At 32.9% G+C, this 26,470-nt stretch overlaps 1 protein-coding gene across 1 annotated transcript; it reads left to right on the top strand.

The window, feature by feature from the left end:
* The first annotated feature begins 1,142 nt into the window (after positions 1–1,142).
* On the top strand, positions 1,143–26,373 carry LOC108912726 (UDP-glucuronosyltransferase 2B33-like). The gene is made up of 5 exons (XM_023454463.1): positions 1,143–1,795; positions 5,580–5,613; positions 14,752–14,974; positions 16,475–16,697; positions 26,000–26,373. The coding sequence occupies exons 1-5, from the start codon at positions 1,143–1,145 to the stop codon at positions 26,295–26,297; spliced, it is 1,431 nt and encodes a 476-aa protein (XP_023310231.1). The 3' UTR covers positions 26,298–26,373.
* Positions 26,374–26,470: the final 97 nt, after the last annotated feature.

Below are 26,470 nucleotides of genomic sequence, written 5' to 3'. Positions count from 1 at the left end.
GACAGTATCACAGTTGTTTATTGATTGTGCAGTAGATATATCACACCATGTACATGTTTAATGTTAAATGGACACAGTCATATTTACAAATAGAAGCGCAGTACATTGACATACCCAGTAATTAGTGGCACCCACTAAGAAAGGATCGCCTAATCGCACAATCACAATAGCCAAATCCTGATCTGCCCCGACAAGAGGCCAATTTTGTTTTAGGTATTTACGTTTTTCTTTAGTTACGCATATTTTTACACCCGCAAGATTAGATAACAAATATTCACATGTTTTCAACGTAATAATCGAAAACCGATTACTACCCTTCTTACCCTTTTCAACCCTTTATTTCTCCTTGCGAAAAATACCAAAGCTTACACTAGTCATCCAATCCACCTATCTTTAGTAATATTTTCCTATGAATCCGAAAATGGTAAAAAAATTGTTTGAACATGAGGGATTTCCCCTACTCATCCGTATCCCTCACCGCTTCTTTCAAAAATAAAAATAAATACGTGGCAACCGTTATTTGTAAATGTTATCTGGCGAAGTTAAGTGTACGAGCAAAGGGAACTTTTTTTTAGTTTTGGTTTTACCGACAGATTTTATAAAAGTTATAAATGTTGCCACGTCTAATTTGTATTTATTTTTATTTTCAAAGAAGTGAGTGAGAGATACAAATGAGCAGGGGGAAACCCTTACGTGCAAACTACTTTTTTTACCGTTTTCGGATTCAGCGAATTTTAGAAAACATAGGAAGGTTGGATAACCAGTTTGGATTTTTTTATTTCTCGGGGGAAACTAAGGGTGTGTGGAGGGGAATACATACGTCATAATTTCTTTTTATAGTATTTGGATTCAGCGGAAAAATTTACTAAAGATAGGAGGGTTGGATGGTTAGTTTGAATTTTTCAATTTTTGGGTGGAATTGAGGTTGTGTGGTTTTAGAGGAAAATTTTACTACAGATGGGTAGAGTCACGTCTCAAAAACACAAGATTTTTTTTGTCGGCCTGTAATTGAAACGAACTGCATTATATTGACAATGTCACTGTATAGAACAACTGCTTCTGATTGGCAATTTTTTACATCCTATTACACCGCTGTATATAAATAAGGCGCACTATCGATAAAGTCTATTAATTCGTTCGAAATGTTCTTCAAGTACATAGTTTTTGTTATAAATTTCGCGTCTTTCGCGGTCTGTGCCGACATCTTGGCAATCATGCCAACTTCGTCGTACAGCCATCAAATAGCTTTCTTTGACTTTTGGAAAGAACTTTCTTTAAGAGGCCATAAAGTAGTAGTCGTCACACCAGATCCACAGAGTAATGAAAAACTAACAAATCTAACGGAAATCGACGTGAAATGGCTCTACAAATTCTACGCAGACATAACTACCCTCGCTGAAAAATCACTAACCATGTGGAACTTTCATAGATGGGTACACGACTTGTCAGTCAACATAAGCCAGGAAATACTGCCCCATCGTCAACTTCAAGATTTGATACATAATAAAAAGAAACACTTTGATGTGCTTCTTGTAGAGTGGTTTTATGTAGAGCTTTTAGCATTTTCAGAAATATATAATTGCCCTACAATTTTAATCAGCTCCTTAGAAGTATTCACAATATTCCACACTGAAATAGGAAATAATGCTCATCCTGGTTTGTATCCTGATATGGGATCACCGTTCGTCTATCCTCTGAGTTTTAAAGAAAGGGTGACAAGTACCATCCTCTACCTGTATACAATGGTATTCTACGATTACTTTAGTTTCCCTTTAAAGGACAAATTTATGCGCAAGTATTTCAACATTACTTCCACAATAAATGAGTTGCTGGACAACGTCGACATGCTTTTCCTTAACGTGAATCCAGTTTTGCAATATGTTAGAGCTATTGGTCCCACTACAATCAATACTAGTCCAGGAGAATTACACATTGGCATGGCTGTTGCTTGACGTAGATTAGATATTAGTTAAAATCGGTCGAAAATAATATAAACAATGAAAATATAAGGTTGCGCCAAGAAAAAAAGTTGTGCTATTTGCAGAAAAAATTAAAAACTGCAAAAATACTCAAAAATCACGTGTTTTTCCTAACATTTTCCAATATAACTTCTTAAATATGCAGTTTACAGAAAAAACTATTACTGCTGAAATTGTTTGTTATGAAATTTGCTATAAGACACAATTGTTTTGAGACCTGCGTATTCAATATTTTTGTTGCTAGAAAGCCAAAACAGCGTAAGAAAGTGATGAAAATCGAGGTAATTTTGAAGCGTTCAACTGATAGGTAAGAAATTGTCCAATTCTACTATAAATGTACATGTAAGTACTTTAAAGGATTACAAAACGAAATTCCAAAACCCGATCGAAATCGGTCTGATAGTTTTGGTATGAGACAATTTGTTACTAAATTTCAGCGCGAAATGTCGTTATTTTTTTGCGTCAGTGCTGGGGTTAAAGTTAGGCATTTTAATTGGCGCTGATTTTTTTACACATACTTGGACTCTTTAACTATCATATAGAATCGTTATAATATTAATTTTCTTTTTTTTAATAATTTTTGGAGCGATTTTAAAAATTCGAAAAATTTTAACTTTATAAACAAATACTTTCGTGAAGCCGTTTTGCGGGTTGGAATATATACCAAAGTACTAAAAAATAGTTCTCGGAAAGACGCTTAACTTGAAAAAAAGAACGTTCAAATCGGTCACATAAGTTCCGAGATATCAAGTGTCAAAGTCAACAAGCGTTAGCTGCAAAACTATGCATAATGTAACAACAACAAAAATTGAATTTGGTAGGTTTTTTAAGAACTTTTCGTATGTGCTTTTATAAATATTATCGCACGTGTGCTTTTTATATGAAAATTCAATGAATATCGCCAAACCGACCATTTGAGCCGCAAAACCGGGGGGAGGGGATGAATTATAGAAATTGAAATCGCGTTCAAAAAGAGCGCGCGCGCTTCGGCGTTCAGTATCTCGGCTTCTATGGCTCCGATTTTGATGATTTTTTTTTAAATCGATGTAGAAAAATGAGAGGAATTCAATTATCAAGGTTTCATTAAAATATTATAAAGCCCTTTTCGGTCTATTACGACTAAAAATTTTCCACATTTCGTTGTTATACTGTATATTCATGTAAATAATAATATCGATGGTAGGATATAGGTACATAATCCACTGTTACTAGGTTTTAGTTTTAATAATTACATGGTAATAATGTTTAAATAAAATCTTGAAATCTTTATTTAATATGTAATTTATTTATTGTATTCATATAATATAGAAAAAAATATAGATACAAATAATTATTTATTTATTTTTACAAAACGTGTTTATTATACTTTCATAATTATCGTATTATTAAAGTTTTTCACTTTTTTACATCATTGGTATTTTCACTTATAATATCAGCATTTGAATAAGTATTGTTGTCCATTATTTTCAAATCAGTGCTTAACTAATTGTAAGTAGGTACCACTGTTAAATTAACAGCAAATAATGACTTATGGTTGGTTAATTTGATTTTTTAAATTTGCCAGCAATTTCATAGCCATCCTCGCAAGAAATTGGATCATTTTATTTATCACAAAATCCGTCAAAAACAGAAAAATTAAAAGATAGGTATAGGGAGGTGTAATATGGATAGATGTGGAGTAAATTTCTACAACAGATTTTTATTAAATATACAGGGTGTCCCATTTAGAAAAACCAAGTTTTGGCGGTTCGGTCAATCAAATTCGACAATAAATATGAAATTGAAATAGGTCGAAGACCATTAGACCATTAGAGATACATATAGGGAAGCTTTATAAAAGTCCTCTAAAAATATGCGTAGAATTCAAATATACAAAAATATACAGGATGTTCCATTTATAATAAGCAAATAGGTGGCGACTACCGGTATAACCGGAAGTACTACAACAATGGCATTATTTTATTTAAACTCTAAATAAAACCTCCAAAACCACCAGGTCAAAAATTTTCAAAATTCAAATCGAAGTAGTCTCCGAAATATTCTAATGGGTCGTCACCGCATGACAGCCTGTATAATGAATTGCAAAGTGCGATTTTTAATTGTTTACTAAAGGAAGAAATTTTTGAGAGCGAAATCAGCAACTATGCTATAAAAAAGCTTAATACATTTTTTAATAATGCGATGATACGTTTTATAAATATCAAATAATAATTATTTGTATCTGCATTTTTTTCTATTTTATATGTAAACAATAAATAAATTACATTAGGACATAAAAATTTCAAGATTTTAAACATTATTACCAAGTAGTTATTAAAATTAATACCTCTTAACAATAGTCATCGATATTATTTACATGAATATACAACAATGAAATGTATGAAATTTTAAGCAGTCGTAATAGGCTGATAAGGCTTTATAATATTTCAATGAAATCTTGATAATTGAATTCCTCTCATTTTGCTATATCGATTTAAAAAAAATCATCAAAATCAGAGCCGTAGAAGCCGAGATATTGAACGCCGAAGAGGGCGCGCTCTTTTTGAACGCGCGATTTCAATTTCTATCATTCATCCCCTCCCCCCGGTTTTGCGGCTCAAACGGTCGGTTTGGCGATATTCATTGAATTTTCATATAAAAAGCACACGTGCGATAATATTTATAAAAGCACATACGAAAAGTTCTTAAAAAACCTACCAAATTCAATTTTTGTTGTTGTTACATTATGCATAGTTTTGCAGCTAACGCTTGTTGACTTTGACACTTGATATCTCGGAACTTATGTGACCGATTTGAACGTTCTTTTTTTCAAGTTAAGCGTCTTTCCGAGAACTATTTTTTAGTACTTTGGTATATATTCCAACCCGCAAAACGGCTTCACGAAAGTATTTGTTTATAAAGTTAAAATTTTTCGAATTTTTAAAATCGCTCCAAAAATTATTAAAAAAAAGAAAATTAATATTATAACGATTCTATATGATAGTTAAAGAGTCCAAGTATGTGTAAAAAAATCAGCGCCAATTAAAATGCCTAACTTTAACCCCAGCACTGACGCAAAAAAATAACGACATTTCGCGCTGAAATTTAGTAACAAATTGTCTCATACCAAAACTATCAGACCGATTTCGATCGGGTTTTGGAATTTCGTTTTGTAATCCTTTAAAGTACTTACATGTACATTTATAGTAGAATTGGACAATTTCTTACCTATCAGTTGAACGCTTCAAAATTACCTCGATTTTCATCACTTTCTTACGCTGTTTTGGCTTTCTAGCAACAAAAATATTGAATACGCAGGTCTCAAAACAATTGTGTCTTATAGCAAATTTCATAACAAACAATTTCAGCAGTAATAGTTTTTTCTGTAAACTGCATATTTAAGAAGTTATATTGGAAAATGTTAGGAAAAACACGTGATTTTTGAGTATTTTTGCAGTTTTTAATTTTTTCTGCGAATAGCACAACTTTTTTTCTTGGCGCAACCTTATATTTTCATTGTTTATATTATTTTCGACCGATTTTTACTAATATTTAATCTACGTCAAGCAACAGCCATATCTCGAAGGTTTTGAGCTTAATTCTCTTGGACTATACTTGCAGTATGAGAGATAAGGCTGCCAAACCTCTACCTCAGGTACGTGTTAACAACGATACATTTGCTCTGTAATAACTAAATATCTTGTACTATATATTCATTGTCTTTGTAGCACAATGTTAACAGCTACCATATTACTTTTTTTTATATAGCTTTTATATACAGGGTGTCCCAGTACTTGATACAAAAAAGTCGAGTACAAATAGATGAGGTCAGTTCTTCACATAAATTTTTATCATACGGGCCTTCGTTAACAAGTTTCGGGCTGTCAAAGGTGAAAATTAAAAAGTTATTTTTATTTACAGTCTCTAAACTATTAACTTCAGCATGATGCAAATTTGGCGATCGATAACACATTGGTACAGCTTGTTTTTGATGTTATAAGTGAAACTTTATTATGCTTAGAACGCCAGAGACGAAGAATGTCCAATGGCTAACAACCCACAATTTTTGCATAGAAGACGATCGCAATCTGCCTGCATAAAAAATAAGGTTCCTGAAGAATTTTCCAACGATAATACCCTCTTGGTTCGACTCGATAAAATTAACAGTATAGGAAATATTTATGATTTTATGTCGCAGTGCACATCGCGCGGCGCCTTCACTATTTTTTGTATTTAATTTTTAATTGGACATACTTACTATGTTAGAACCGTACATATTTTCAAAATATGAGCCTAGAAAATCTTACTGCATACTAATGTAATTTTCACTAACAAAATTTGACAAACACACTTTACACATAACAGAGAATAGAAAAAAAAGAATTTCTGTATTAAGTACCAGGACACTATATCACTACATATTATAAAACAAAGTCCTCCGCCGCGTCTATCTGTCTGTCTGTCTGTCTGTTCGCAATAAACTCAAAAACTACTGCACCGATTTTCATGCTGTTTTCACCAATGAATAGAGTGGTTCTCGAGGAAGGTTTTAGTATATAATTTGTTAAGTTTTTCTATACATTAACGTTATTTGTTGGAGGTGTCGGANTCTGTCTGTCTGTCTGTCTGTTCGCAATAAACTCAAAAACTACTGCACCGATTTTCATGCTGTTTTCACCAATGAATAGAGTGGTTCTCGAGGAAGGTTTTAGTATATAATTTGTTAAGTTTTTGTATACATTAACGTTATTTGTTGGAGGTGTCGGAAAAAAATAATCCGTCTGGGAGCTTTCAACGAAAACGCTGCCTAAACCCTTTGAGATATAACAAAATAATGTATGGTGGAATTGTGTACCTTATATAGGTCTACAGAAAAGTCCGCGATGGCATATGTCTATCTCTTCGGGATAACATACTATATCCATTTTAATACTTTAAAAAATGGGCAATTATAAAGCGATAATTGGAAAGCTATTTTCACAAATACGGTATTAATCCTTATCATTTTAAAAACGTTAGTTGGCTTGAGCATTTCATGATGATTATTTTTTCCCTTTACACCATGCAAATTAAATACCTTAGTAGATGTAGCAAAATCAAAATAATGCGCAACGAAATTAATTTCGTGTCGCCATGATTCGACCGGGCCGCGCGGGCGCCCCGTGACCCCGCGCCTCGCGTTCGAGCCGAGGGGGTCCGAAAGTTTATGTAGTGTATCAATGTATGGTGGAATTGTGTATCTTATATATGCCTACAGAAAAGTCCGCGATAGCATATGTCTATATGTTAAAGATAACATACTACCTATAGGTATCCATTTTAATAGTTTAAAAAAATGGCAATTATAAAGCGGTAATGTAAAAGCTATTTACACAAATACGGTATTAGTCCTTATAATTTAAAATAAGTTAGAGGCTTTACGCATTTCATGCACATTATTTTACTCTTTTACACCATATAATTTTTATGAATATCTAAGGAGGAACCGCAAAAAAATTACGGACGCGAGAATAAAATTCAAGCGCCTCGCTTCGCTTGATGCGATCGCCGACCCTTCCCCCGCACCGTCTTGCCTACTGTTTAGCTAATAAGCCGAACGATAACGCGCGCGTGATCCTTTAATAAACTGACTTGGAGCGAATGGAGGTGACGACTGACGACTGTGTTTTCTTTCTGGGTGTTGTTGGAAAGTTATAATTGCGTTCGATATTTTAAGGTCACATTTTTGTTTTGTATTTGTTGTCTTTAGGTAGTCGGAACATACATAGATACTTGCAAACATACTTTTATTTCATTGAGTTTTAATAATTTGTTTGTTTTTTTCTTATTGTGAATCATTTAAAACTTCATAGTCGCATTTTTGTTTCGTGTTTGTTTTCTTTAGGTAGTTAGATACCTAACTACTTACTTATTAATTAAAATTGATAGTCCTGAACATAGGTACTTTAATTTAATTCGTTTTGTTTTCACATTGTTGGTAGTTACCTATATTGTTTTAAATTTAAAGGTTTTGCATTTTTAGTTTTGAGTTCGTTTGTTGTCTTTAGGTATATAGATATATCGTGAATTATTTTAAAATTAATATTAGGGTCGCATTAGATGAAAGATGATTGATTTTTCGTTTATTACGATTTAACTCAAAAATTACTCAACCAATTTTACCAAAAGCTACAACTCCTCGGAGTAACATAGGCTATTTTATATTTGCTCGTGCGAAGCCGGGGCGGGTTGCTAGTTTATATTATATGAAATGAGTGCATACTTTTTGGATATACTATTGAATAATTATAAATAGAGATATAACATTGTATTGTACTCTGGTAAATACGTGGTTCGTAAGACAAACGCCTATTTATTAAAGCTAGTTGTTTTCTTAGAAATTAGTTGTTTATCACATGCTTGTCCCAGTTCAGAAATAAATAAATAAATAAATGATTGTGTAACAAAGCAAGATTACTTTTATTGTCGGAACTGATCAAGTTAATCTCAGTGGTCTTTTCATATTTAAAAATACCCGAAGATTGAATAAAATAGTATTATGTTTTCTTTTAAATAACCAAGAATATAAAATTTTGTGAAGAATTACCAAAAGGATATTCAAATATTCAATATTTTTAAAGGATTTAACAGGACCATATCTTTTAATTAATTTTTATTAGGAAAAAATCTAGTTTCAAATGCATTAAAAACTTGTCTTATACAGGTTGTACTAATGTTCTTTACATCAATTAAATGCCATTAGGAGGCATTAAAGTTAAAAATTTTAAAATTTAATTTCTTGTTTTTTAGATTCCACTGTCTCAGCAAAATTTTTTCGAACTTTTTCACACAATTGTACATTAGATATCGTTTAAATTTAAAAATATACAAAATATTGAGTGTTGCTTGCGATATACAGCAAAATAAAACTCTCTCTCAACAGTAAAATAAAAGTATTTTTATTACAATCAAAGTTAGTGGAAAAGAAGTGTTGTTGGGGCAAGCGTTCGCTGGAGAGTATTGGTCTGGAGTCGCTCGCATGTATATGCATCTGTTCCGAGCGCCAATCTGCTATGGACCCTTTCTGGAACCCTGGTGTCTCCCGCGTCTGTTCTTTGTCCTTGCAACTATTATAGTCCAGTCATTGAAGGTAAAATACGTCGTTACTGTATAATTTTCCCAAATAGCACTCGATTTGCACCAAGTTTTGGATTTAGGTTCTACTTATCCTCTACTTCAAAGGTGACATAGTGCCGGGGGTTGATTTTTATTTTTTAGGGGTGAAAACTACCCCTATTCGAAAATAATGATAGAATTGTAGGTTCGAGCATGTAATAGGTTGAAATCATCTTTAAATAAGTCATTATGATGATTTGAAAATTGTCAATCCCTAAAAACCACCCCCTATGACAGTAATCATTAAAAAATATTGTTGAAAAATATTATTCAGCAACTTGGAATAATTTAATCATATAGTGATATTAAATTAAGATTTCTTTACTGTTTTAATTTTTTATTATTTATTTATAAGTTTCAACCCTTATAAAAACCATCCCTTGCAAAAAAATCGAACAATTATAGTTATTTTTTTTTACTTCAAAATATAATACTTACAATCTTATTATTATTTAAAATGTAATGTATTTATTTTATCAAACCTTAAAAAAAAACCCTATTTATTAAAATTTGCAATCAAAAATAGGGGAAATAAGAAATTTATTTTTATATGGATCTTAATTTTTTTATTTTTATAACAAAAATTTTTTTACTGCAAATAACAGATAAATAATCAACGTCTGTGGCTAAAATGTAGCTATAATGTGTATTCATAAATGCTTCAATATACGTGTTCTATCTGCAAAAATATGTGATTGGTTTTTTATCCATAACTCTCTTAGTTTTTATGCTATCAAGTACTTCAAAAAACCATTTTGTAGGTTTTTTCAAGAGCTATAAGATCAAATAAGTAGGGCTTGAACAAGTTGCTATTTACGAACATATGCAAACTTTAAACGGCCATATCTTAGTTAATTTTTATCCTCCAGAAAAAAAATCAAGAATGCAAAACCTACAATTTTGTACTCTCTTCTCTTGAAAATTCTCTTTTCAATTCAAGCTCAACTTTTTTCAAAACTATGCACTTTAAACCCATCAAACTTCTAGAGCATATTACAAGTACATACATAAAGTAAATTGTAAAGTGGTCACGATTATTTTCAATTGGGGTGGTAATTAGGGGTGTTTTTTTTTGTCGCCGAAAACAATACGGACCAACTTTATTTTCGTCATAACTCGCTTAAGTTTAATGTTAGGGACTTTTCTAAATAATAAAAATAAAGGTTTTTTTCACGCACTTTATAGAAGGTTCTGTGAGTATTCCCTGAAAAATGCATTGGTTTTTGGTTATTTCACGTTCAAACTTTCAATTTTGGCGTTTGACGAATAAGAACCAACTTTCAACAAGCTATTACTCCGTTTGTATTGGGCTGGCGCTCTTGACATAATACTTAAAATGGATAACCTGCGGACGTGTGTACCCACAATATTTTCAAAAAAAATTTAAAATGTTTAAATTTTTTTTTGTTTTTTTTTTGTTTTTTTTTTGGAAAGTTACTAGACACTTGAGAAAACAACATCTTATCGTTTCTGACAAAAAAAATAACGTTTACAAAAACATTTGATTAATATATTTTGCCAAAAAAGTAGTTTAAAAAAAAATCAATCGTATGATTGTGTTCCAATCGAGGACGAAATTCAGATTAGTAAGTATAATGAAATGCAAGGCCGAATCGTGTTAGAAACGACTAGATATTGTTTTCCCAAATCTCCAAAAACTTGTCCAGAAGAACAAAAAATCAAAACATTTTAGAATTTTTTTTTTTTTTGAAATTTATACGATGTCTAATGTACAATTGTGGAAAAAGTCGAGAAAGCTCCTCCTTTTTCATTTTGATAATGGTTACCTACATAATGTTTAAGAGCAATAAACGTATGTATTTCTTTATTTCCAAAACTTTGATAATTTGGAACGGAAAAACGGTTTGATGGATCAAATTAGAGGTAGATTTTCTACAAAACCGTAAAAAGTAATATTGTTGCACTTTCTTCAAATTAATGTCAAGGATGAAAAAAAAGTTCATTCTTCGAAAACCATGATAAATTCTTGTAACGAATTTATTCAAGTTTTGAAAACCGTTCTTGGTTTTACTGTGCAATGATTTGTTGTTGAGGTATGAGGTATAATTGTCATTTCTCATTCAACCATCAACCATTCTTTGTCAAAAGTTCTTGAAACTAGACACTTAAAGCTTCAAAATGTTTTTTTTAACTCGACACGACCATTTTTCACTAAAATATAGCCATTCAAAAGTCGCTACAAAATTTATGAAATATTATTTTTCCTCTAATTATTTCCAGTGTATTTCCTCTTCTTCTTCTTCTTCTTATTATTATTATTATTATTATTATTATTATTATTATTGTTGTTGTTGTTGTTATTATTATTATTATTATTATTATTATTATTATTATTATTATTATTATTATTATTATTACGCTTTGTAAGATTTTGTTGAACTAATTATTTAATATAGATATCACGTTATGACATATTAAACGAAGTAATTGGATTAACAGAACTGAAAAATACCTCCTACGTTGAACAATCTGTTCATAATTATGTCGGAAATCATGCAATGGTTTTTATTTTTTGTCTTAAAGGTGAAGGGCTTGTTAAAAAATTTCTTTCTTGTAACATTTTTGTACTTATAACCGTTTTGGGTTAATTAATTAAATTACCATCTTTCTAATTATTTCCGACATTTTCTAATTTTTCTCCTTAAGAATCCATTAATTATAAGACATTGACAAACCGTATAAGTGTTTATTATGTTAATTATAGACAGTGATTGTAAACAAATCCATTTATTTACTTTAGTGTTAATGTTCTGTTATCGCATCGTGTGTATGAAATCAGGAAATTACATCAAATACTTCGATGAATCATGGAAAATTTTTTTCTTTCTATGATAATTACTTTTATTTTAACCGAATTTAACGTTTTTTACTACTATTTATAATACTTATTTTTTAAATGCCCATTACATTCTATTCCTTAGTTAGATAGAGAATTTCAAAACAGGTATTCTAAAACTCATTTTCGAAAATCATTAAAAACGTAACTACAAATTCTACAGTTTTATTAAAATTATTGAACATGCTTCTCTTTCTTTAGTTTTGGAATATATAAATTACTATGAAAACTCAACTTTCAAATTTTTACTGTACAGGGTGATTTAACTTTAAATACAGAAACTGCAGGAATAGATAAATTGACAAAATATAAGCAGTTTGCTCTAAAGGTTTTTTTTCCTACGCGTATTTGAAATACAAGGTGTTAAAGTTTACAAAAAAATTATATTTTCTGTCATATCTTTATAATGCGCTGATGGAGTTGAATGAAATTTAGTGTACCCTTGCTTTGTATAAGCATAAAGGGACTCAATTCTAGCATGTTTTAAAATTTGAGGAATGTGTACAGTGCCGACCCTTTGAAAGTGGACGATTTATTTTTCTAAGATGGCTACCTACCTAGTAATGTGTTTTGGTGTTTTCATATGTCAGTGTCATTAGTGAACTTGATTGGTAATTCAAGATGCTGCGTTTAACGGAACCAGAGAAAGTGAGAACTATAAGTTTAAGTACTTCAGAATGGTTGGTCATTGCAAGTAGTTGCGGATGATCTGCATGTACGTTATATTCACGGAGGTGGGCGTCGAAAAGTAAGCAGCATTGGAGAAGATAATCTATTCCTTGACCACCTAAGAACAAATCCTTCTGACAAGGCAGCAAGTGGGTGAAAGATTCGGTGGTGAAGAATAATTATGTGGCCCCAAATAAAGTTGCTTTGACTCCCCAGCATAAAGAACAAAGGTAGGAGTTTGCAAGACAATTTGTAGGAAGACCACACAACTTCTTGGAGAATGTTATATTTTCAGACGAGAAAGGTTTTCAGTCTTGCTCCGATGGTTATGTCCGTATCTGCCGACCGGAGAATACAAGGTATTTGCAGCCTTATGTGAAACCCACACAGCGCAGTGGAAGATTTTCCATTAACGTTTGGGCTTGGATAAGCTGCCAAGGACCTGGTGTTTCTTGGAGGATGGAAGAGCGCCTCACTGGACTGAGCTATATGCGCATAATGGAAAACGTTATGCTACCATCGGTGACCATGCTGTATCCTCAGAATTTTACTTTCTAGTAGGATAATTGTTCAATTCACATCTCAAGTGTTGCGTCAGAATGGTTCATTGATAACAACATTGATGTTTTACCTTGGCCCTCAAAGTCCCCTGACCTCATTCCTATCGAAAACGCCTGGGGATGTATGGTAAATCTACGACAGAAACTTCCGTCCAGCTAACGCCGAGGAACTTTGGTAGGCAATTGAAAACGCATGGGATAACATTACTAAGGATTACACAAGAACATTAATTTTATGCCACGGAGATTGCAAGTATTATAGACAAAAATGGTGCTTGGACAAAATATTAACTTTATAATCGCGTTTTTCTGACGACAACAAGTGTTTCGTTATAAGATCTCGTTGACGGCGAATGAATGGCCGTTAGAATGTATCATAATATATTTTAGTATTGGAAAAATAAATAATTTGCTACCTATTTTGAATTTGTTGTGCTCACTAGAATTATAATGATAGACACACATTAAATTTGATATAATGTCAGTTTCACAAAGGCTAATTATAGACAATTTGCTTATAAGAGTTGACCACATTCAAAGGGCACTATACCTATAAATATATCACATTTTACTACGATATGAGGTGTAGTAAATAAAATGTCATCACTCGAGTATAAAACCAGAACATTGTCGTTTAATCTAAAACATGTTCTTGAAGCCGCTTGAGACAAATAAAGTTGCTTGGGTTATCAAACCCCTATCAAATCACTATCGTGAGTGTGACTGTAATAGACAATTATTTCATTGTGATGAATGTAATTACATTTACGTAATACAATTTTTCATACACTCATATAAGAACTGTATATTGAATAACTAAAATAGAAATGATTTAACATAACATGATTTTTTAATGAGATTATAATGAAGTCAATTGTATTTAATTTTTTTTAAGACAATTTTCCACTCTTTTTAAGACACTGAGCTTTTATAAATAATTACAAGCTACGTGTCCACTAATTTTATTTCAAACAATAAGTTTATTTCCTTTTTTTCTGTTTGATATACTCTATGTGTTTAGGCTCTGAATATTACAAAGATTTAGACTTGAATATAGTGTAGTGTAGTGTAGCGTAGTGTAACTATTTTCCACAATATCATCGGTTACTAATTTTGACAATAACATTAAATAATTGTATTCGCAGAACCTTGTTTGACTTAATTTTTAGGATTTTTTTAATGCATTTGAATTATCTTAATAACCTTAAAAAAAGTGAAAATTATTGAGATAAAAAGGTTAACTAAAAATTATTTACACAGAATGTCTTTCAAGACACGTAACTTTTTAAAGATGCTACATTGTGCCAAGGTAATTTAATTTAAATCAGTTTATTTTCATTCAAATTAGTCAGCTTTACAGTATGGCCCGTTTGCTTCCAGATACGCCTCTACTAAATAATTTTTTGTATGGTTTACAACATTACACATTTTAACAATTATATTCTATATTTGTTATAATTTTAGTCGCTATCGTCACAAAGTATAACAAATTATAAGGTATTAAACTGTTTTTTGAATAAAATAATACTAAGTCAAACATTATTTATTACAGGACTTAAAGAATTTCTTGGACAGTGCTACCAACGGTTTTATCTACTTCAGTTTGGGAAGTAATGTTAAAAGCAAAGACCTCCAGGCGGAGTCTCTAAACGCTATCCTTGAAGTTTTGGGTGAATTGCCCTATAAGGTACTATGGAAATTTGAAGCAGATACGTTACCTGGTAAACCAGATAATGTGAAACTAATAAAATGGGCGCCTCAGCTTGGCATATTAGGTGAGTAGTTTAGTCAAAATAATAATTTAAGAAAAGAAGCATACCTACTGATATGTTAATTTAAATTGAAATAATTATTATGGAAACAAATAGTAAATAAGGTATCTGGTATTATACGGATAACAATGCGTCAATGTTGACGAGGTAGAGCTCTGACACAACTACGTCAAAGGCATTATTATCCTTTAACACCCGTTATACCTTCAACGTTTAATGTCCTACTGATCTGTTCTTTAATATTGACAAAAGTCCGATATTGTAAAAAGGAAATCCATACATAATATCTAATCAAAGTGCATTTTAAAAAACTAATTAACTCGACTATTTATTTGATTAAAAAAAAGAATTTCAGATTCGTATTCAGGGGAACACGAACTATTACCCCTAAAAAACTGACCCCCACTAAAAGTTACACCCTGTAGAGATTATTATATTATTATAGATTAGAATATACAGGTTGTTACAAATTCGCTTCTCACTACAGGGATCTCGGAAACAGTAAGAGATAAGAAGTAGCTTAACTGGGGGGGCAAAGTTGCATACTTAGGGGACCAACATTATGCATCAAACAAATCAAGGCTAACATGATTGGTATTCGAAATATTTGGAGAAAAACGAAATTTTGGCAATCCGTTTTTGTTTCATGTCAGCCTTGTTTGAGGTGATATTGAAAAAAGAAGAACACTTACTCATGGCAACTTTTTGCCCTCTATCGAATGGCATAATCAATTTTATATGTAACGTTTCGTCTCTCCGGGACCATCATCAACTTCATTTTTCTAAATACGACCCTGGAAATGTTATTACATTTTTTGCAAACCTTTATGACTCCCAATACAGTACTGCCTCAGCCCGAACCAGATTCAAACTTTTTGTTCATCTTCAATGTATTCGTTCCAAATTTCTCTTTGTTAAATTATCGTAGGTACACTCGTTGTTAGACCCTGTGAATTCCACCTAGTTACTTAAACTATTACCATAACACGTTACAATAAAACTTTACTGGTCATACATAATTCGATAAGTTGTTGCGTCAAAATTAAAACATTATTACAATTTTAATTTCATTATGACAAATTAATTCTTAAAAATACATAGGAACAACCAAAACTCCAAATGAATATTATTCTTTAAAAAATACAGTAAATGTTCAAAAACGTTGTTGAAAATGTATATAAACATAATATGATCGTAATTTATTATACCTGTAACCGCAACTTTGAAAGAGCGTTTCAGATGTATTTGTATGAATATCCTGAAAAAAAATTATATCGAAATTTGTTTGAATTTTGGGCACTCAAGAAATCTAGAAATAACTATGAGCACGGGATTAAAACTCTAAAACTAAAACTAAACTAAAACTAAAAAATAACATAAAAATTTCATATAATTTTATTAATTAAGCATGGCTAGCGTATCGTGGTATATCGTCAAAATAATGTGTCGTCGCCTTAAAAATAGTAGTAAATTTTTGTTTTTAATCAGTTTCATGTGTTACAGCTCACCCAAACATAAAGCTATTCGTAACTCAAGGAGGTTTGCAATCGATGGAGGAGACAATCCATAACGAAGTTCCATGTGTTGTAATACCTTTCTTTGCTGATCAGGAGCAAAATGCTAGGTTGATGAATAATAAAGGTTTTGCTATAAAAGTTGGAAGATACCCGTACATAAAGAAAAATGAACTCAAGAATGCCATTGTTGAAGTGATTAATAACCCAAAGTAAGTTAAAAAGGAAACACCTCGCTGTTGCTAGTGTTGCTACTTATACAGGGTGTTCCTTAATGATATGCGAATATTTAAGTGTGGGATTCTACATGGAAAATTAATGATAGTTTGCTTGAGATATATCAGTGATATTTAGTACGTAGTGATAGTTAAGAAAGGCGCATGTTTTTCAATACAAACATAATTTTTAGCTGTAGCAGTGGCGTGCGCACGAGCACTGACTGATATTTTTAAAGAAAAAAATGATACGCCAATGGTTTTTTTTTCCAAGTGAAATTATTTTTAAAATCCCCGTTGAATTCGAAAGATAAGTGCACTCTTGAATTTTTGTCCTGCGATGCGCCGTTTTTGAGTAAAAATATCTTACAGAATTATTAATAATTTAATAGCAAAAATTAAATACAGGTTGGTATCTGCTTGTAATAAACAACAACAATTAACAACATACAAAACTAACATAACATTACAACTAATTAACAATAAAATTATTATTACAAAAATTGTTGAAAATGACCTTCACTTAATAGCATTCTTCCGCTCTACTTCTCATGAAATTGCCCACTCGTTGAAATATTCCCGGAGTATTTTTTATTCTATCACATGCTGCAATTAATCTTTCTTTTAATTCATCTACAGTATTAATGGGACTTGTATACACTAGCGTTTTAAGATGGCTTCTTAAAAGAAACCTAAGCTATTGAGGTCGGAGGACTTTGGTAGCCATTCTTGAGGTCTACCCCAGCCAATCCAACGATTTGGATAAACAGTTTATAAGTAATTGTGAACCATTACACTAAAATGTGCTGGTGCACCATCGTATATGTTCATTTGGTTTCTTATTCCTGTCAGAACACCTCAAGCAGCAAAGGCAATTGTTCTTGAAGGAAATTGCGGTAAGATTGTCCGTCAAGTCGTCCCGGCAGGAAGAATGGTCCAATAAAGTGGCTACTAATGATTCCTGCTCATACGTTGACTGAAAATTAGTGTTGGAAATGGGTTTTCATTCGCCCACAAATGATTGTTGTGTAAATTTGAAATGGTATTTCATGAAAAATTAGCTTCGTTCGTAAACAGAATGTGTGATTTAAATTACGCATAACATTATGAAGATACCACTGACAAAAGGTCACACGCTTTGGAAAATCTCTCGGAAGTACTGTCTGTACTCTTAAAATGTGGTACGGATATAACAAAAAATCCATTAAAATTCTCCAAACAATTTGATGGAAGTATTCAAATATATTGCGATCTTCTTCGTACTCGTTTCAGGTTTCGACTTCGTGCAGCACCGCTTTTTCAATTTCAGGGGTTACCATTTCGAGGTCTACCTTCAGATGTAGGTACGTTTTCAGACACTACCAGTTTCAATAAGACGACGATGAATATTAGAAAAGGTTCGACTATCTGGCAACACACGATTGAGATATCTCTGGTGATAAATACGTCTGGGTTGCCCTGAATTACCTTCGGCGAGGCCATACACGTAATGCATTTGCACCATTTCAACATTTGAATAATTCACCATTATTAACAAGATTGTAAAAATAAGATAAGATTCACAGCGAACAGATTTGAACGATATATACTTACTTCAAAATGTCAGAAATGCAAGTGACATATTCCAGGCCAACTAGGTTTATTACAAAATTGTATTTTTCAAGTAATTACATTTACGGATAATACAACGGGTTTTACTTTTTTACTCGAAAACGGCGCAAAGCAGGACAAAACTCAAGATAGATCTTATCTTTGAATGCGAACGGAGATTTCAAAAATATTTTTTTATTTGGGAAAAAACCATTGGCGTACGATTTTTTTCTTTAAAAATATCAAAGTCAGTGCTTGTACAGGCTGGTCCATTTTCGATTGGAATTCGGGGTATTTCAGAAACTACTAAAGATATGATAAATCTGACACGACGTTCTCGAGCTCGATTTTCATGGCAAAGTCGACTGTCAAATCGGAAATTTGCTATATTCATTTGTTTCTGAGTTACAAGGCGTTTCTCGTTACTGTCACATTTTTGAACATGTCTGTATCTCAGCTGTTAAATAAGTTAAAGTTAAAGTGAAAACTGCTCAAGACTAATACTTTAGCGTAGAATTGAATGCCGGTATTAGATTTTTAGTAGATCTTAAAATATCGGAGTCATGACCCAAAGTTATATTTTTTTAAATGGAAATCGTAGCTGACCATGGCCTAAAAAAATAAAGAATTTTTTTCTCTTTTTAGCGATATATCACATGCTATAGTCATTTTTACAAACACGGGAGATACGGGGTGTTTCATATATAAATTATATATTTTTTTCCTTTTTAATATGACTGGCTATGAAAATACAGGTACAGGTGCTTACCTTTACAAAAGTGTAAAAATATGACGTTTATTTTAAATGCACAACATATTGTGCGATAATATAATACTAACGAAATTTTAGGAGATAGGCGGATAGGAACAAACGGACCGATCAGATGGCCAGCTAGGTTACCTGATTTGAGTCCGTTGGACTTTTTCTTTGGGGTTTTCTAAATGACATCATATTTAAAATTCTTTTTAATAATATTTCAAATATACATTCATTAGAATGCTACCCGAAGCGTTGCCAGAAGATGCGTGAAATGTGTGACAGTTGAGGGACGGCAATTTGAACATTTAGCTATCATTTTTGANGATGATAAGGAATGAGAGGATGCGATGCCAAAACGTTCTGGTAATAATAACGCAGTTTATAAATGTTTAATTCAAAAGTCATAAATAAACTACCTCTGTTTATAACTTTTGATCTAATCAATATTTTTTGACGCTCGAGGGCTAGTTTTGGTGGTCTTTTGAAGACGAAAAAAAAGTTTTCACGTAGAAATGAACGGAAAAAAGTTATAAACGAAAAACGTGAATTTACGTAAAAATTATACAATTAACTGCCCTATAAACAATCTTCCCCCCATTTTTATGATTGTGGAAAGTAATATGTTGTTATACATAATATTTAGCATCTATAGTGATAAATTCAGCTTGCCGAAACAAAAAGGTCATTTCCCAGCTTATTTTCCTGGCCTAAGTACCTTTCTGCGCCTTGCAGTCTGCCGTACAGGCTTTGATTTTAGCCAATTTTTGTAATTAAAATCTCTTCCCCTCAAGTATTTACTATCCATAAAAACAATAAAGGTGAACTCTGGTAATTTGGAGCTATAATAACTACTAAATAAGTAAAATATAGTCAAAATGGTTCAAATTATCGGCAAGTTCTTTTGAATTTGAGAAAAAAAATTATAATATATTCAGATACTCAATTATTGATATGAGCATTAACAAGTACCCATCATATTTTTCAATGAAGATGCAAGAACTTATGCAAAAGTATAATCGATCAACTGCATTTCAATTGACAAAAGTTATTTCTAAAAGATAAATGACATAGTCCAGGCAAGTTATACCAAAATCACCCAGAATATGGAATTTTTTTTCTGATGAACCGATCGAGTTGCGGTTTTCGGCATTGTCTTCGGAAAAATATCAGGAAAAAAGTCTATCTATTACACTTTGGGGCTGGATCGAAACAGCATTGGTTGGTAAGCAGGTGGAGCAGTTTTCTTGCAAAAATCTGATATGCCTTTCGATGTTTTCCAGAAAGCCCACCCCACGGACGTCGGGCATACTTTTCAGTGTCAGAATCGGAATCTCCGACCCCAAAAACCTCCGAGTGGAAATTTAGAAGGCAATTACTCAGCTATTCGATGTTTTACAGAAGTCCCCCCTTGTCCCCTGAGGGGGGGCAGGGCGCGTCGGGCATACTTTTCAGTGTCAGAATCAAAATCCCCGAGCCCAAAAACCCCCCAGTGGAAATTTAGAAGGTAATTACTCAGCTATTCGATGTTTTACAGAAGTCCCCCCTTGTCCCCTGAGGGGGGGCAGGGCGCGTCGGGCATACTTTTCAGTGTCAGAATCAAAATCCCCGAGCCCAAAAACCCCCCAGTGGAAATTTAGAAGGTAATTACTCAGCTATTCGATGTTTTACAGAAGCCCTCCCTTGCCCCCCCCTGGGGGGCCCTAGGGGCGTCGGGCATACTTTTCAGTGTCAGAATCGAAATCCCCGACCCCAAAACCCCCCGAGTGGAAATTTAGAAGGCAATTACTCAGCTATTCGATGTTTTACAGAAGCCCTCCCTTGTCCCCCTGGGGGGTCCCAGGGGCGTCGGGCATACTTTTCAGTGTCAGAATCGAAATCTCCGACCCCAAAAACCCCCGAGTGGAAATTTAGAAGGCAATTACTGAGCTATTCGATGTTTTACAGATGGCCCCACCCCTAGCCCCTCTGGGGGCCCCAGGGCCGTCGGGCATATTTTTCAGGGTCAGATTCGGAATCTCCGACCCCGAAAATCCGTGCACACAAATTTCTACAACTTTTAGTCAATTTTTACCATTTTTAGAAAATTCGGAAAAATTGATGCACTCCAAGATGCAGTTTATGCACCCGCAATGCAGTTTCGATCCAGCCCCAAAGTGTAATAGATAGACTTTTTTTCTGATATTTTTCCGAAGACAATGCCGAAAACATGATAAAAAAACATTCTTGTACAGGCTGGTCCATTTTCGATGGGAATTCAGGGTATTTCAGAATCTACTAAAGATATGATAAATCTGACACGACGTTCTCGAGCTCGATTTTCATGGTAAACTCGACTGTCAAATCGGAAATTTGCTATCTTCATTTGTTTCTGAGTTACAGGGCGTTTCTCGTTACTGTCGCATTTTTTAACATTTGTATCTCTGCTGTTAAATAAGTTAGAGTTAAAGTGAAAACTGCTCAAGACTAATTCTTTAGCGTAGAATTGAATGCCGGTATTAGATTTTTAGTAGATCTTAAGACTTCGGAGTTCTGACCCAAAGTTATATTTTTTTAAATGGAAATCGTAGCTGACCATGGCCTAAAAAATAGAGATTTTTTTTGCTTTTTAGCAATATATCACATGCTATAGTTATTTTTACAAACACGGGAGATACGGGGTGTTTTATATATAAACTATATTTTTTTTTTCCTTTTTAATGGCTATGAAAATACAGATAAAACTATAATTCTTACTTTTACAAAAGTTATATCTGTTGTAAAAATATGACGTTTATTTTAAATGCACAACATATACTCGTGTGATAATATAATACTAACGAAATTTTAGGAGATAGGTGGATAGGAACAAATGGACCGATCAAATGATCAGCTAGGTTACCTGATTTGAGTGCGTTGGACTTTTTGTTTTGGGGTTTTCTAAAAGACATTATATTTAAAATTCTTTTTAATAATATTTCAAATATACATTTAATGAATGCTACCCGAAGCGTTGCCAGAAGATGCGTGAAATGTGTGACAGTTGAGGGACTGCAATTTGAACATTTAGCTATAATTTTTGAAAGTTTTTATTGATGTAGTATTTACTATTGTTTAATTTACGTTTAATATTGTAACTTCAGTTGAAGTGGAATAAAAATTTGAAAACTTTGTCTTTTCTTATCTCTAATATAGATTTTAATTAATTAGATATGAGTTTTGTAAAAGTAAGAATTATGGTTTTGTATGTATTTTCATAGCCAGCCATATTAAAATGTTAAAAAAGGGTCGAATTTATGTATAAAAACCCCGTATCTTCCGTGTTTGGAAAAATAACTATAGCATGTGATATATTGCTGAAAAGCAAAAAATAATCTCCATTTTTTTAGATCATGACCAGCTACGATTTCCATTTAAAAAAATATAACTTTGGGTCATAACTCCGGAATCTTAAGACCTACTAAAAATCTAATACCGGCATTCAATTCTACGTCAAAGAATTAGTCTTGAGCAGTTTTCATTTTAACTCTAACTTATTTAACAGCTGAGATACAGGCATGTTCAAATGTGTCACAATAACAAGAAACGCCCTGTAACTCAGAAACAAATGAAGATAGCAAATTTCTGATTTGACAGTCGAGTTTGCCATGAAAATCGAGCTCGAGAACGTGGTGTCAGATTTATATCTTTAGTTGTTTCTGAGATACCCTGAAATCCCACCGAAAATGGACCAGCCTGTACATGTAGGAGGATATTGGTTTCTCGAGAATTGTGAAAACGTCAAGATTTTGACGGTAAACAATACGATGAGAAATACTTTCAACGTTTCTGTATGATACGTGTATATATTTATACAGGGTGTCCCTGAAAAGAATGGACAACGCTTGACCACAGGTTCCTTGGATGAAGACTATTTAGCCTAACTTACCTATATACAAAAATGCACGCCTACTGAGATATAGACTTCTAAATATAGAATAGATAACCTAGTTTCACTGGATGAAAAAACATCAGTAAACTTTTAACGGAGGAAGTTAGATGATTTTATTAGTGACCTAGGTTTACCAAATGAAAAAAGGTATTAGGGTGAGTGGGATATCATGCTCGATTTGAAAAGAGAACTCAAGATTTAGAGATAAAAAGAGAAATAGAAACCCATCACATAGATCTTTGGAAGACAAAAGAGTTAAAAAGAATACTTTTATACTCTAAATAAGTACCTCTCTCTGGTGTCTTCGTGAAATACTGTTTTTTTATAAATTGAATGTACTTTTTCTCGGAAGTAGTGGGTGNAATTTCTTTTTTTGAAAAAACAAATAGGTCTCCACAAGGTTTTTTTATTTTGTATTGCAGCTGGTACTGTTATTAATATTTTTGTTGAGTGGCAACCTGATATTCTGCATCATTTATCAGATAAGTGAGGTTACTCTTCATATGGTGGTAATTTGTTAAAAATTTTTGTTACGGTGAGATGCTAAAAAATATTTCTGAATCGTTTTTCGTGAGTTTTTCCTGTTACAAATTATCAAAACGTTATTGATATTTCGTAAAGAATTACTATAATAAACAATGAAGGAATTGTAATTTCCCTAATGACAGTCCAAAAGTGATTGGTAGAAGAAAACCTGATCGGTCGTTGTCGACCCAAAAACCACCTCTGATGGAGGTCATGAAGAAGATGCGGCTGCAATGAGCCCAATAACTCCAGAATATGTCTGGTGCTGACTGCATTCGAATGAGAACAACTAATTAAAATAGTGTTAATAAAGATTTTTTTTGTGATTATCTCAATATTTTTCGACGAATCAGCGTTTCAAATTTTGGTCGACAAAACTTCATTTCTCCGACGACGTCTTAGAGAGAGCTGTTCCATCCAGACTGCCTTGTGATGATGGTTAAATACCCGGTTGGTGTCATGGTATGGTCTGTGATTTCAGCAAAGGGCATAAGACGTCTATACATCGTGGAGGGGATCATGAGGCAGGATCTGTACAAGCGAGTACAAAAAATCCTGCTACTGCCACATATCGAAGAATGGTTCCCTGGTAATGCCGAGTTCATTTTTATGTACGATTCGGCACCGAGCCACAAAGTCAGGAGTGTTAGTGCGTTTCTGGCCGAAAAAACATTACCATTTTGCCCTGTAGAGAACATCTGGGAACTCACCAAACGGGCGATTGCTAATGAGGTGATCACCACCAAGCACCAATTGGTTGAAACTCTCATCAGAGAATGGCATCACAACGTCGAACTCCAACAGAATTGTAAAATCTGTATAGAGAGAATGCCTCGAGACATAAAAGCTTTAATTGCGGCAAAAGGTGCATCACTAAATATTAAGATTAATTTTAGCAGATTTTTATTGATGCGCATATATAGTTTTTACGAAAAAAAATAATAGTTTCTCCCACGTAACTCGTTGTTTTTATGATCTTAATAATACACTCTTTTGAATAAAAAATAGCTACAAGCCATATAACCAACTGTTTGCTCAAAATAATTCAGTCAAACTAGAAAATATAAGAAACTGAGTACTGTCCCTAATAATTTGGCCACCCATTGTAAAATAGAGTAGGGAGAAGAACTTTTCTCTATTTTAATACCTATAATATTTGAATTATCTACTTCTGTTTTAATTAAATAATAATACAAGCTGTCAAACAATAACAATGTTGTCATGACATTACCTGTCACTGTCACGGCCTACCATATAACATTGTCCATCAGTAATTAGGTCTCTCACGGCCTAATTCAGATTCAGATTTTAGAATTTTAGATTTAGTTAAAATGCCGATCCGCGTTCCTATCAATGTCCGATATGTGAAAATATATTACAACTAAATCTGTAAATACTTACGTAATTGGGAATAAGGCATAAATGCCTGAAAGACGTCTAACAATTACAAGACGTCTTATTTTATTAATAAAAAAAACCTTCTTTTCGTTTTTCAATAGTATCTCACTTATTGTTGGAGATAGATCCAACAAACCCTATATGATTATGCTCAGCAGGGAGTGTTCTAGCGAAATACGAAAAAATATACACGGTGTTCCATTTAAATTAACAAAGTTTCTCAAATATAGTGAATCACCCTGTACGCGTTTTGTATACTCCAAGTCTCAGGTATGCCGCGTGTCAGCTACAACTCGACAAATGGAGTAATTTCGATGCTAAAACTCACAAATTGATAATATGATAATTCGCGCAGCCATCGTATCAGATAAAATCAATGTTGGTCCAACCGATTTGTGTGCCGTTTAAAATCTTGCATAATTAGGTAGATATTTAACAAAAATAACAATGGCATACGTGGCACTATCGTTGGTTAACAAAAATAACAATGCCATACGTGGCGCTATCGTTGAAATATAACCTAAAAATTTGCTCTCTTTAAAACTCTTTCTTTAGAATGGCATCTACGATAACCGTATGCCCTTTAGGAAATCAAAAGTGCATGATAAAACAGTCATTTTTCAACCTTAATTTAATTTGGCATTATCATTGTCATACCTTTGCAATTAATACACAGGTGTGAAATAAATTAGACCTTCGGGAATTGTATGCCCTTTGGTAATTGTGCACTTGCCAAAAACCGTTGAATTTCGAATAGACATACGTGTAACAATCATTTACAAATGCAATATTTATTTACACTTTTAAGGGCGTCACCCGACCCTTCGGTTCCACTCTGCCCGTATGCCGACCGTTTTCCGATTAATTATTGTTGCTAAAATACCGTTTAGTATCCTCGGCATGCGTGTAAAAGTAATTGTAAAACGCGATTTTTTTTGCAATTAACAATTACCTTTACCGGTGTTTGTTCCACGGTTGTACACTGGTCAGCATGTGCATAATTAACGATACCTTGAAGGGCATAGGTGGAGAAATCATTCGGTTTTTTTGCAGCGGGCTGACGGCCTAACAGTGTTTTATTAAACTGAGTAAATATGAATTACTTGTTTCTGCTTACAGGTACAAAAATTCAGCGCGCAGGCTCAAACAACTCTCCTTAGACAAACCAATGACAGGTTTAGAGCAGGCCATATGGTGGACCGAATACGTCATCAGAAATAAGGGCGCTAAGCATTTAAGGAATCCTGCAGCTGATTTACCCCTATATCAGTATTACCTCTTAGATGTTATAGGTTTCCTAATTTCAGTAACAGTGATTACATTATCAATTCTCTTTATTTTGTTTAAGAAAGTCTATTACTTATTTAAAGCTCATCTAGTGGGTAGACTAGATATAACAAAGAAAAAATCACAATAGGCTTTAAGCGAATTTTATAATTGACTTTTATTTATTGATGACAATTTTTTAATTTTTCACAACATGCGACAGAACATTAAGAGGAGCAAAAGGATTAACTAGTTAGTGACATAGGTCACGATAAGTATTATGTAAAGTTTTAAATTTTGAATTTTTGAAATAAAATTAGTTTA

The sequence above is a fragment of the Anoplophora glabripennis genome, unplaced genomic scaffold (assembly GCF_000390285.2).
Source record: "Anoplophora glabripennis isolate ALB-LARVAE unplaced genomic scaffold, Agla_2.0 scaffold63, whole genome shotgun sequence".
Lineage (NCBI taxonomy): Eukaryota > Metazoa > Arthropoda > Insecta > Coleoptera > Cerambycidae > Anoplophora > Anoplophora glabripennis.
Note: the sequence above shows the minus strand (reverse complement) of the source record. Positions and strands in the feature narration are given on the sequence as shown.